Below are 12,810 nucleotides of genomic sequence, written 5' to 3'. Positions count from 1 at the left end.
AGCACTGTGATAAGCCAACATTACGAAAATGGGCCTTTTAACCTTATATGAAATTTTCCCGTGGAGGTATTGAGAGGATTTTATTTTTATTGCTGACAATGAAGACACATCAAATGAACCATGATTTCCTAGAGGAAGAAAATGCTTGGTGTATTGAGAATACGAAAAAGCACACTAGGGCTAACTGCCTAAGGCGAGGGATAACTTCATTGAGGACTTTCTAAGGGAAACTGGCTCTTATACACGCTAAACATCGGGGAAAACCCCGAAAACGCCCATGCAGCCAGACCGTTTGCGGGATTTGAACCTCGGACCGAACTACCAAAGTTCAGCGATTTTTAACGCTCGGCTGCCGGTGGGCCTAGAAAATATTTGCTATGGCTAGTGATGGCACTGTAATACAGAACATGTTAGAGATATTCAGAATATACGTTTAGTAAGACTCGCTTCATGACATCAACATTCTCTCAAGACCCTTAAGGTATCAAAATCGTCACTTTCAGAACAATGGAATTTGATTGGAAATATGAAGTGTCATTGTTTCAGTCATTTTTAGTTTTATTTTCACGGAATAAAGCATTTACTGCCATTGTTTATTTTCTTATATTATGATTAACTTTTTCATACTATCTGTGGGATTTGACATTACATGTAATTTGTATTTTATAAGTAATTTCACTTACTTTTATTAACTCCATGTTTCTTGGCCATTAATAATTATTAATTTGGAAGTGGAAACAAGAGAGCTTATTTTACACAAACTTTTATAACCATTACAATATTAACAAAAGTCGAACAGAAAATACTGCACTAACCATTGAGTTAAAAACAGATGGAAATGACACTAAATATATATGTGGGTTCTTTAGTTTCGAAATCACAATTCATATTCAAACAAAACACATTTAATAAAACATTAATACATCTATAATATAGTTCATCTATTAATACAAAATATATAACATCGTTTATCTATTACCACGATATCTATAACATCTTATATCTATTAACATGGCAGCTATAACGTCTTACATCTCTTAATACCCCATCTATATCATCTTGCATATCCTCTCATAAAACAAAGGGGCGAGAGTTCTATCAATTTCACTCGTGCAGTCAACAGCTAAAATTTAGACAGCGCACGAGGAAAAATAATAAGCTATGGATTTAAAATCCCACATATATAAAACATTAAACTACTGTATATGCTAAAAAAAAAAAAAAAAAAAAAATGCTATCAATTACCTGAGTTAAGAACAACTTCCGCAGAAGCCTTCACTGCTGTCACACTTTTTAGTGCCTGTCACAATTAGAATGCTGTATAAATTATTTTTGCATTGAAATAAAAACAGTTTAAGAGCAGTTTATTGCACTTCGTATAATCTCTAACATAAATATTCTTCTCTTTATCACAGTTCACACCAGTGTGCTTTTATGAGAAATCTGCACTTGTATTGATGTTTGCTTACCGGAAAAAATTCTCTCTTACACCAGAGCTTCTGTACAGCTTTACACAATGCAAGTAACAGCCTATGGGCCACAAAAGTGGAAACATGTATAGTATAGATGCTGGTCAAGAGAAGAGAGTCTTTAAGTGCTTGCTGTTCTGAGCAGAGCAAGCTACTCTATGCTGTTTTCAAGCTCTTTTTATGGCTGTGCTATCTCAGTGTTCTCAGTCTCCCGTGGATTAAACCGAATGAGTGTGCAGTTAATTTTGTGCTGTGTGTGCTAATTTTCAGCTGTGACTTTGGTTATTAACATATGTGATGGAGGAGAATGAATTCCCTCCGCTCAACAAAATGGATGCTGCTGCTGCTGTTCGTAATCACGTGGTAGGGCTACCTGATGAAATACATAAATATGCAAATGCATTGCTTGATGATAACTGGATTGAATTACTAAATGAAATACTCAATCTTTAAATGATTATGTCAACAAATGTTGCTCAACAAATTAGCATACTACAAAATGCCATTAGTCAGAGGAATTGGGATATTGATGAGATACTGGCTAGTGCTAAGACTGAAGATGAAAAACAAATGAAACTTAGTTGTTTTCATAAGAAAAAGGAATCCCCCAAGGACTCGTACAACTGTTCAAAGGTAAGCATGAATCTTTTGGTGTGCTCAATTCTGAGGAATTTTTTTTTTACTAATATTGCTAATAATGTTATTTCTCTATGTGCTAAAAGTGCTAAATCAGATAAATGCAATGTTAAAACTGATGTAAATTGTGTATCTAATACTCATTGTGTTGGGAATGTTGAGAACCCTGAGCCAAAAAGGCCTTCCAAAAAATCTAAGCGCAGTGCTAATGACATACAAGAAGCTGATTTGTCAAAGATGCTGATTTGTCAATCTGCCCAGGTCTCTTGAAATGATCTTGCACTATCAATGTTGAATTTTTCCTTTTATGCTAGATTCATTTGCGAGGGTTTCAAGACATGGAGTAGAGAAAAGCACAAAATTTTAAAATGATGCATTAAATATAAATTGATCATATACTAAAATGAGGCAACATTATTAACCAATAGCAAGGAATTGGATTTTCACGAATCAACAATCTATGGCTACCAAATGGGAACAGAGGATAGCAGTAACCATTAACCCAGACATCTCTTTGCTAAACTTCTAACTTTAGACCTCATGTGCTCCTTTTCGGCTTTATCGGGCTTATTCTGGCTCATCGCATGTGAATAAGCTTGGCTTCTCTACTAAGCTTTCGTGTTTTGTTATATTATCAGATCGCATGTTTTTCCGTTATATTTGTGTATTCTGTTTATATATTACATTAGAATTATTCATAACAGGATGCTGAGATGTGAAAAGTGGAATCTATTTAACAATGAAAGAATTAAAACTCACTGGCAGTCTGCAATAAATTTGAATTCGTTTAGCAAACATTAGCTGCTTCAACTTTGGCATATTCTTTGCTGTGTAACGAGTAATATGACTGGCACAAACAATTGAAATGTCATAAATTGGGTCAATAGATATGTATATCATTTCTGTGGCGATAAATGAAAAGCTTATATATAGGCTTCGGCCCTGTGTCAGTGGCATTATGCGATCAGTTAGTAAGTGAAACGTTCAAGACTAAATACTTATTTAAACTAACTAAACAAACTAAAATACTCATTTAAATTACATAGTATCATTTTATTGTGGTTATTGATTAAGGAAGTAATATTTTAGTCGCATGCCGGCTGATGAGGTTCTGCATGCTGACTGTGGCACGCATGCTACAGGTTCGCCATCACTGGTCTATAGACATAGCCCAGGTAGAAAAGCAAAACTTTTTATAGGAAATTAGATGAATATTCATTTAGACTGACATGAGAAATATTATGTATTTTCTGTACATTTAAAAAGTGAAAAAATATGTTATATAATTGTACAAAAATATTTAATGTTCCAATCTGATTAATTTTAATAAAATTCAAAATGAAGTATATTGACAAAAAAGAAAACTTTTCTACAGCAGTTGTCTCAAACTGGTGACCTGCAGGCTGCATGTAGAAGCAGTTTCACATGGCTTGCAGAAATATTTCCAGCAATTTAATTACCATTACTTTGAAGACAAAGTTCAATATTTAAATTTTTCAGCGTGCAGTTTTACATTATTTTACTTATCATTAAAAATAAGTACAAGAATCGGAAAAAAATTCACAATGGAACTAATTTATTTTTAGCTTATGTAAGTTAATCACTGATTCAACATACTACAATTATTTGGAATAAGAAAGATGTTTGTGTTTGTTTGATGCTATGTTTGAGGCCACTGCTCTCAGATGACAACATCAACAAAAAATCAAATGGATAATATTTAGAAAAGTTTCATGAAAATTATACATACTCCTTTTATCTGTTTTTGGAGGGCTTGGTCCCAGTAAGCTTAAAAAAAAAAAAAAAAAAAAAAAAAAGATATTATTTGACATTTTAAAGGAAGATGTACTGATTTTGAGCAAAAAAAAAAGCTCTTTTTGCTACTGAAATTATTTGTTTATTTGTATACATATATTTTCAGGCAAGAGCAATTGGTGACATAATAAAATTCAAAGCTGCAGAAACAACAATAAACACTCTTTTCTTTAAAGGAATGACAACTGCTACGTTAAAGAATTAGTTATCAATATGATTTTAAGTTTTATTTTTGGGAGACTAACTGAAAAATATATCATTATATTAATATTACTGCGACTTAAAACCAATTACAAACATCTTAAATTTTTTTTTGGGGGGGGGGTAGAGAAACAAGCCTAATATTGTGGAAAGCCAGATAACAGCTGTTTTCTATGTTAGAAGTATATACCTTACATTATGTAAAATTCTGATAAATAGAAACACAATTTTGATAGCAAATTCTAATCTCTAAAGCAGTGGTTCCCAATCTATGTTATGTACTTCCCAGAGGCTCCTTAATCAATCCAGGAAAATAATGCTCGGCTGTTCCTCGGAATCACACCATACCAGAAATTTCTCGCTCTGATACTCAGGCCTTCCGGAATTCCCAAAATCTGCTTGAAGCTTCTCAAAACTTAGTCTCAAATAAATAGATTTTTGCTGTGAGTTTTGCTGCCTGTGCTTAAATAAATACTGTATATTCTTGTGAATGTTATAAATATGGTGTATCCACCACTATCTGTTAAAAATTTACTTTTTATTATTGCAGCCTATGGAGTATAAAATCAGGAGGGGTACAAAATAAGAATGCATGTGAAGAACACCTCTGACATAGAACATCTTTATTAATAGGAGGATGGATCCCTCTTTTTGACACACTGTATGCAACATAGAGCAGAAGCATTTGATGGAATATCAAGCCCTCTTGTGAAGCAGTACCTAATTTCGAAAGCATAACTGTAGGCAAATTTCAAGCACAAAGCTTGAACACCCAATAGCCTCTCAAATCTTTATTAAATGCTCATGCCAGAGGATGAAGGAGGGCAGATACAATATTCTATTTCATAATTATATACTTCAAAGGCCTGCTTGAAAAACCAAACCTAAAAAAGGGGACAGTGATCTTGCTACGTAGTTGATCTTCAGAGAATAACGTATAAAGGAAAGCATGGATGTGATCGGTCTGGATATTTTGAATTTCCCGTGTAAAATGACAGGTGGGCAAAACTGCAGTGGAAATCATACATAGAAGCCATCACTTTCATAACTCATAGTCAGCAAGACATAAATGATTTTCTGGGCATTCTCAAAACATAAATGCTAAATGGAATAGAAAATAGAAGATTTGGAAGGTAAAGAAGCTGCATGATTTTAACTGCACCACCCAAAAAAAAAAAAAAAAAAAAAAAAAAAAAAAATCTGCTTATTCTTTACAAATTGGTGTTTAATAATAATCTAGAAATGATTAATTTGAAGAAAATGAATTAATGAAGCTGTTAATTTTAAATCTCAAAAACAACTGACAGCTGATGCTGCATCAGATGGTGAGATATCTCCAGATATTGCAACCAAAATTACAGTTTTATAAAATTTACATGTATTTATATACTTACTTAAAATAGGATTCTCTCTTTGAGGATGTTTTAAAACAGGTTTTGGATACGGATATCCATGAAATACACACGTAATCAAAACTAAAGATTCTCCAGTAGCTGCTAAGTTTAGAAGCCTTAGTGCCTTATAAATTCGCTGCTCCAAAACCAGATTTCACTTTAGTACAAAAAGGCATTTTAGTCCTTCTAAAAGCTGCTGGAGTAGCTCTCAGCATATGGTAAAACAAATCGGATGGGTCTTTGGTGACCTTGCGACAACTACCATTAAATTAAATTCTGTCACTATTCCAGACAACTATCCAATTAGGCATCAATATGATTTTACGCTCAAATTTAAACAATAAAGAAAATTTTCTGGCTTTATGCCTCAAGCGTATGACCAGATGCCAATGAATAAAGACGGCATACCCAAACTGGCAATAGTTATTTTAACTCCATGGCATTTGCTTTAGGTAATGCTGCGCAAACTATGCAAATTTTGTCAGATTTCAGTTACTATTTTCTATATATATGTATAGGATATTTTGACTGCTTCCTCATCTCTCAACGAATATGTCATTCATAAAGAGTTTTTCAAGAGATTAAAAAAGCCTAATTTGACTAGCAACCTTCCTAAATGCGCATTTGCTTCAGAACGTGCTGGCTGTATGGTCGATTTCGTGGTTTTCCCCATGTGTAATGGTATACGAGCCAGTTTCCCTTAGAAAGTCTTCCATGAAGGCATTCCTCCCTTTCGGCAGATAGCCCTTGTGTGATTTGCCATAATTAAATAATTCAATCCAATCCAAAAAATTTTTAAATATGTACAAAGTTTTTAAAGAATTTCATTCTAATCCTTCAAATACTGATTCAATTCAGAATCTGCCAATAAATCCAGAAATTCTTTTTCAGTCATTAGTGAATCATCATAAATTTCATCTCACGATTTATCACAGCATTATCTTTACTTTGATAGACTACATCATATCTTCTCATATGGGTAACGTTTTTTGGTTGAAAATAATCAGGGGGGGGGAGGCAACTTATTGCTGAAATGCCTTTATAATATACTTCAAACTTCTCTTTTTAAATAGTAGATGGCAGCATATCACAAGGAGACCCAGAATTTTCATTTATGATGTGTTATTAAAATCCACTTATTTTCTATATTTTTTGGCGACGCAAAAAAAAAAAAAAAAAAAAAAAAAAAAAAAAAAAAAAAAATTGTTTGAAAAAAAATTCTGTATAATTTTGATGGCTGTACTCTATATCACTTGTTATATATTTTTTTACATTTTTCATACAAAAAGCATGTGCAGAATCATTAAATATAATGGGGTGTTCCATTAGTGGCAACACTGCGCCTTTAGCGATCTCATGCTATTACGCATCAGAACATCCATCTTAGGAGAAAACATCTGTTGTATATGTTTTCTATTTACATTGTTTTGGGGGAAAATTTTGTGAGTAGTTTTCAGGTGGGAATTTTATCAGCAGCTTGAGTCATCTTTACTTAGGGAAGCTGCACGAATTATTTTGCTATCGCTTTTTAGTCTCATTCCCGTTTATTTATAATAATTGTGTAGATATTTTTTTTGTGTGTATAATTTTTAGCTTATTTTTTTATTGTTAATATTAATTGCAGTTAATTTTTTTTTATTATTAATTTTCCATAAATGGCAGGAAAACTCTTTCCGAAGAGGAAAGAATTTCTTTTTCTCTTTCTTTTTACTTGGAATTCTAAACATATTGTTGCACGGAACAGAAGCCACACAAAACAAGTTTATTGTTCAAAACCTGCAAAGTTGGTTTTGTACTTTTATCAAAAAGATGCGACATGCTTTGAAAATTTCATGAAGCTACGAAATCGAAAAATGTGTAAATATTTTTGCATATAGGACCTGTGTATATACATATATTTATCTCATTTATCCATATATATTCAAGAAAGTTGTGTATATCCAGAAAACCATGTATACAGCTATAATACAGTGTTTTTTTTTTTTTTATTACTATACATAAGCTTCTACTAATTTCCGTGCTTCACTGCAATTCTCGCTTAGTCGCTCTTTTAAGAGCTCTGGTGGCGCAGTGTTCCACCTCATGGAACACCCACAGAATTGAAACGGTAAGTACAATTTTTACAAAATTTTATCTGTATACTCCTTTAGGCGTAGATAGACTGCATACAAATTTTCTTGTTGAAATACCGATTTTAAAGTGTAGTGCACCACAAAGAACTATGAATTTATTTTGCTAGCCTAATTTATTTCACATTGCTAGTCTCCAGTATTACATGAACTTAAATCAAAAGATAAAATTTCTGCTGATAGCCAAGAAGCCACAGAATTTTAAAACACGAACACCAGACATGCCTTTTGTTCACAGAAATTAGAATTTTTTAGAAAAATAAGTTTGCTTAAATTTTCTTGAACCTCAGTTCTTATTTCATAAATGAGGCAATAACTTGCTTGTCTCTAGGACAAATACATCCTCAGAAGAGGGAAATAATCAAAAATTGTATAAATTCATTAACAGATGGTTTCAGTGCATTTCAAACATCATTATATTCAAACATTTATAATCATTACAAGATTAACAAAAGCCAAACAGAAAATAATGCACCTTGATTGTGATAAAAAAGAAGAAAATCAAACTAAATATATATAAAACATTAAATTACTACATATGCCAAAAAAATTACTATTCATTACCTAGGGAGGCTGCACATTGGAGTATGCCCTCCGCCTCTTTACAGAGAGTTTTAATCTTTTCAAGATTCTGAAGAGGATTAAAATCAGAATTAGAGCGCTGCATATACATACTATATATTTACATTTAAATAAACATATACATTTAAATAAATTTTTTTTTACATTTAAATAAAAACTTCAGTGAATTTGAAAGCATTTTATTATACTTCATATGATTTCTAACACATATATTCTTTGCTTTGTAATAGTTTACACCACTGCACTTTTATGGAAAACCTGTACATGTATTTGTGTTTGCTTACCAAAAAGCAATCCTAAAAAGAGTTTTGCTCATACCAGGGCTTCTGTACAGCATTAGACAATGCTAGTAATAGCTTGCAGGCCAAAGAAACTGGAAACTTATATAGTACAGATTCTGATCAACAGAAGATAATTTTTCAAAACAAACTGCATTTCAAACCAATTCATTAAAGCGTTGTTTCCTGAGCAGTTCTGAAATAAAATTCATTACTCCAGATAATGGAAAGACAGGCATAGGAAGCTGATTAAAATACAAATTATCTCATAAAATGAATGATTCTTACAAAAACCTGCACACTTCTATTATTTATTGTAGTAACAGCAGATTTTTTAGTCTTTCATCGCAGAATCCAGGGTCAAAAGTATTTTGCATTAAAACCTCATATGATGAGCCATACCAAGATGGAAGGCTCACCAGCAGCCGAGCGGTAAAATCGCTGAACACTGGTAGTTCGATCCGAGGTCCGAATCCCGCGAATGAGCTGGCTGCATGGGCATTTTCGTGGTTTTCCCCATGTGTAACGTGTATATGAGCCAGTTCCCCTTAGAAAGTCCTCCACGAAGGCATCCCTCCCCTTAGGCAGATAACCCTAGTGTGCTTTGCCGTATTCTCAACACACCACACCACCAAGATGGAAAGCCAGTATCAACTGATAATACCATCCAACATTCAAGTAAACTAAAGAGGTAGCCTCCGAATTTGGCTGAATTGGTTCCAAGAGATAGAACGCATTTATAGACATATTGATCAACATCATTAACAAGTTCAAACTTCAAAAGAATGACCCTTATTTGCTAATAATGGTACCTCTGAACAGGTAATAAACTGCCACATTGCAAAGAAAGCTTCCAATGGCTATAACAAGAAGCTTATGCAAAGAATTTACATAGGTCTTTTCCATGTGTGGAGTAGGATTGAAGATACTGGACTTAAAAACTCTGAGACTGGACAAATGCACAGTCAAGCTTTCTTCCCCAAGAAATCCAGATTTAGCCCAGAGACAGCTAATCCATGACTGCTGACATGGAGAGAAGGCAACACTCAAACACAATCTAAAAAACAACTTGTTTAGCTGAAAGTAGCATGTTTGTTTCAGGATATACGGACGTACTGATTTCTACTTCATTCAGAATGAATCTCCTCCCTGATGGTCCAAATGTGCAAAACAGAAATTCTTAAAACTTTGATAATGCCCTGCACTGCTGCCAACAGTGATTCCATCTTTTTTATACATGAAACTGGCCAAGTTCATGAACTTCAATACATACGGAGCAAATAACAGGACATATGTAATGGTGCTCAGATCAGAATCCATCAGAAAATTAAAGAATAATATTCTTACGAACTGCATCTACTGCTTTTATATAGCTTATTTTGTTAACCCTTTGCACTCACCAGCAACTCGAGCACGATTTCAGCTTTGCCAAATTGAATTTGCAGATAGCGTCTTCCCTTCCAATTTTCTTTTTGCATATGTATTGGTTTCACAATTTTCACGCGGTCATTAGTGAAAAACAGTTTAAAAAAATCTATTGGTTGTTTTATGTTAGAAACTATTCATGTTTCTGTGGCCATGAATTTGGTATAAATAAGCATAAATTGTACGCTTTGGCCAGGTATAAATTGTACGCTTGGAGGCACTTCGTCGTAGTCTCCACAAAGTACTCATGTTGAACTACTTGCACCTTCCACAGGTTCACTTTCAACTTCTCTTTTAACATCACTCTCAACTTCCCTGTCACTCTCTATAATTCTAATTTTCCGTCCTCTCACACCTCTTACTGCATCACTGTCTTCTCCACTGGATTCGTTCGTTTCGCGGCGGACTCTGTCGGAAATCGCTGCAAGTTGGTCATCCAAAGCAGCAAAATCGAATTTGTCTGAACTCGAGCTGATCTGATCTTCCTCCATATTTTTAGGGTAAAACACTATTTAATTACTATATTTACTACCAAGACTGTTTCAAGCGAATGCTATGCTGAGACTAACTAAACTGAGCTAAGATTTGGCAACAATGTCAGTGGAGCCTAGTCCATGAAAAGACTTCCAAGAAAAATATCTTATCTCACATCGTAAATAAGGAGATTGCGTTACAAAAGACCATAGTGTCGTAGCAGCGTCGTTCGATTTATGACTTCAAATCACTTGGGTGCCGCAGCAGCGCCGCTCGAGCTACTAACCAAGTTAAATTAAATTTTAAGAAAATCTTTAGTTGAATTATGAATTTAAAAATCAGGAAAACTCAGATAAGCGGCACTTGGCGCAATTTTTACCGCCATCTTGAATCGTTATATCCTTGGGAGGAATTTTTTGACGCCTAGAGGGAAATGGCATCAAAAGGCACCTTTCTGAAAATTTCCTCTCAACCCAGAATAAATATTGTGGAAAAATACTTTCTTCTTAAGGATCTGCATATACTTGCAGAACCTTACTACATATTAACATACTGTAGAAATGCACTTATTTTGGATAAAATGAGATGCTGTATGGATTCTATAGAAAAAAATTTTCATTTAGCATTTTAGACTCAAAACACACAGATTTGTAGAAATCCCCATTAGTGATGCTGAAGGTTTATAAACAATTTACAGTTACAATTCTACTTTTGCGGTCACCCAGAGAGATATTTATACAAAAAATGGAATAGTGTTGAAGATTAATGCAGTTTTAGTGTTAAAAATTCCAATTCACACTGGTGTGTTTAATATATTTTGTCAAACTATTTTTGGCATTAAGAGTGTGTTGTGAAATATGTAAAAAAATATTGTTATCATTAAATACAAGGTGTCTAAAATGCTATCAGATTAGAACCATCATTTACTTCCAATTCTGTTGCAAAAAATAACTTACTTGGAGCACTGAGGCAGGAGACTCTGCCCTTTTTCTCTTTTTCCTGTTGCCCTATAAAAGTAACAAATATATTTAGAAACAACTATTACAATAGTTAGTGCATAAATTACAAATAATTCTTATATTTACAATCACATATCAAAACCTTGAGATTACAACATGACATTTATGTTTATGCTGCTATATTGAGATCACACATTCATAAAATCACACAATTGTATTGCCATTTCAAAAACTGAGTTTCTCTTACTAATAGAATGGCATGCAAAACACATCTCTAAATCACAAAACTAAATAAAACAAAGGAATTCATAATTTTAAATAAATATCAGTAAACTATTTAAATATATAAAAGCAACATTTTAAAAACTCTCACCACATAGAATCCTGCAGTTTTTCATTGCAGTTACAGAAAACCTAACTGCAGTTAAAAACATCATTGCATAATCTTCGAGATATGTATAAACAAGATATGATGGAAATTCTGAAGATTTAGTTTCATATAATCAACATTAGTCTTCAAAATATGTTGTGTCCCATATATAGAACCTTTTACAATGTAAGAAATACGAGGGCCATCCAGGAAGTAGATTACGTTTCCGTCTGTGTCCGCTAGGGGCGGGGCTAGCGCGGCCATCTTGGGGTCAGAGCGTTGCGCAGCTCAGTCTGCATCTAGCCATGCTAGTCAGAGGTTCGTGCTGTGCTCCGTTCAGATACTGTGACGGTTTGAAATGTCTGCGTTAATTGAAAATCCCGCGAGCTGCGAGGTGCGCTCAGTAATAAGGTTTCTGACTGCAAAAAACTGTAAACCGATAGAAATCTATCGGCAGCTTCGTGAAGTGTATGGGAACAACATTATCACTGAAGGTGGAGTGCGTCAGTGGGTCATAAGATTTCAAAATGGCCGAACCAATGTTCACGACGAAGATCGAAGTGGGAGACCCAGCATAGTGACCGCCGAACTTCTCGAAAAAGTCGATGCTAAAGTCCGTGAAAATCGAAATTTCACAATAACGGAACTTTCTTTGAGTTTTCCACAAATTTCGCGAAGTTTGTTGCACGAAATCATCAGCGAAAAGCTTGGTTACCACAAGTTTTGTGCAAGATGGATTCCAAAAATCTTGACAGAGGACCACAAAAATCAGCGAATGGCTGCAGCGTTGAACTTTTTGGACGCTTACCATAAGGATGGTGACTCTTTACTCGATCGCATCGTTACTGGTGACGAAACATGGGTGAAACATGTGTACTGTGAAACGAAATTGCAATCAATGCAGTGGGGGCACACAAGTTCTCCCCAAAAACCCAAGAAATGCATGCAAACAATGTCGGCAAGGAAGATGATGGCGACTGTTTTTTGGGACAGAAAAGGTGTAATTTTGGTGGACTTCCTGGAAAGAGGCACTACAATAAACTCTCAAAGGTATTGCCAAACTCTCCAAAAACTCAGA

The 12,810-nt window shown here is 34.2% G+C and overlaps 1 protein-coding gene across 2 annotated transcripts in view; it reads right to left on the bottom strand.

Moving 5' to 3' along the window:
* The window catches only part of LOC146996701 (uncharacterized), a 61,086-nt gene that overhangs the window by 22,422 nt on the left and 25,854 nt on the right, over positions 1-12,810 (bottom strand). The window contains exons 3-6 of one of the 2 annotated variants that reach the window (XM_085818231.1): positions 11,360-11,410; positions 8,209-8,275; positions 3,856-3,893; positions 1,246-1,300 (exon numbers count right to left, since the gene is read on the bottom strand). In XM_085818231.1, coding sequence (XP_085674357.1) covers positions 1,246-1,300; positions 3,856-3,893; positions 8,209-8,275; positions 11,360-11,410 — 211 coding nt within the window. The remainder of the gene's footprint in view (positions 1-1,245; positions 1,301-3,855; positions 3,894-8,208; positions 8,276-11,359; positions 11,411-12,810) is intronic. The other variant, XM_085818232.1, reaches the window with a different exon arrangement.

The sequence above is a fragment of the Stegodyphus dumicola genome, chromosome 6 (genome assembly GCF_044657685.1).
Source record: "Stegodyphus dumicola isolate Sdum_Otavi_A_Nest chromosome 6, ASM4465768v1".
NCBI classification, from domain to species: Eukaryota; Metazoa; Arthropoda; class Arachnida; order Araneae; family Eresidae; genus Stegodyphus; species Stegodyphus dumicola.
This window is presented reverse-complemented; position numbering and strand designations above follow the sequence as displayed.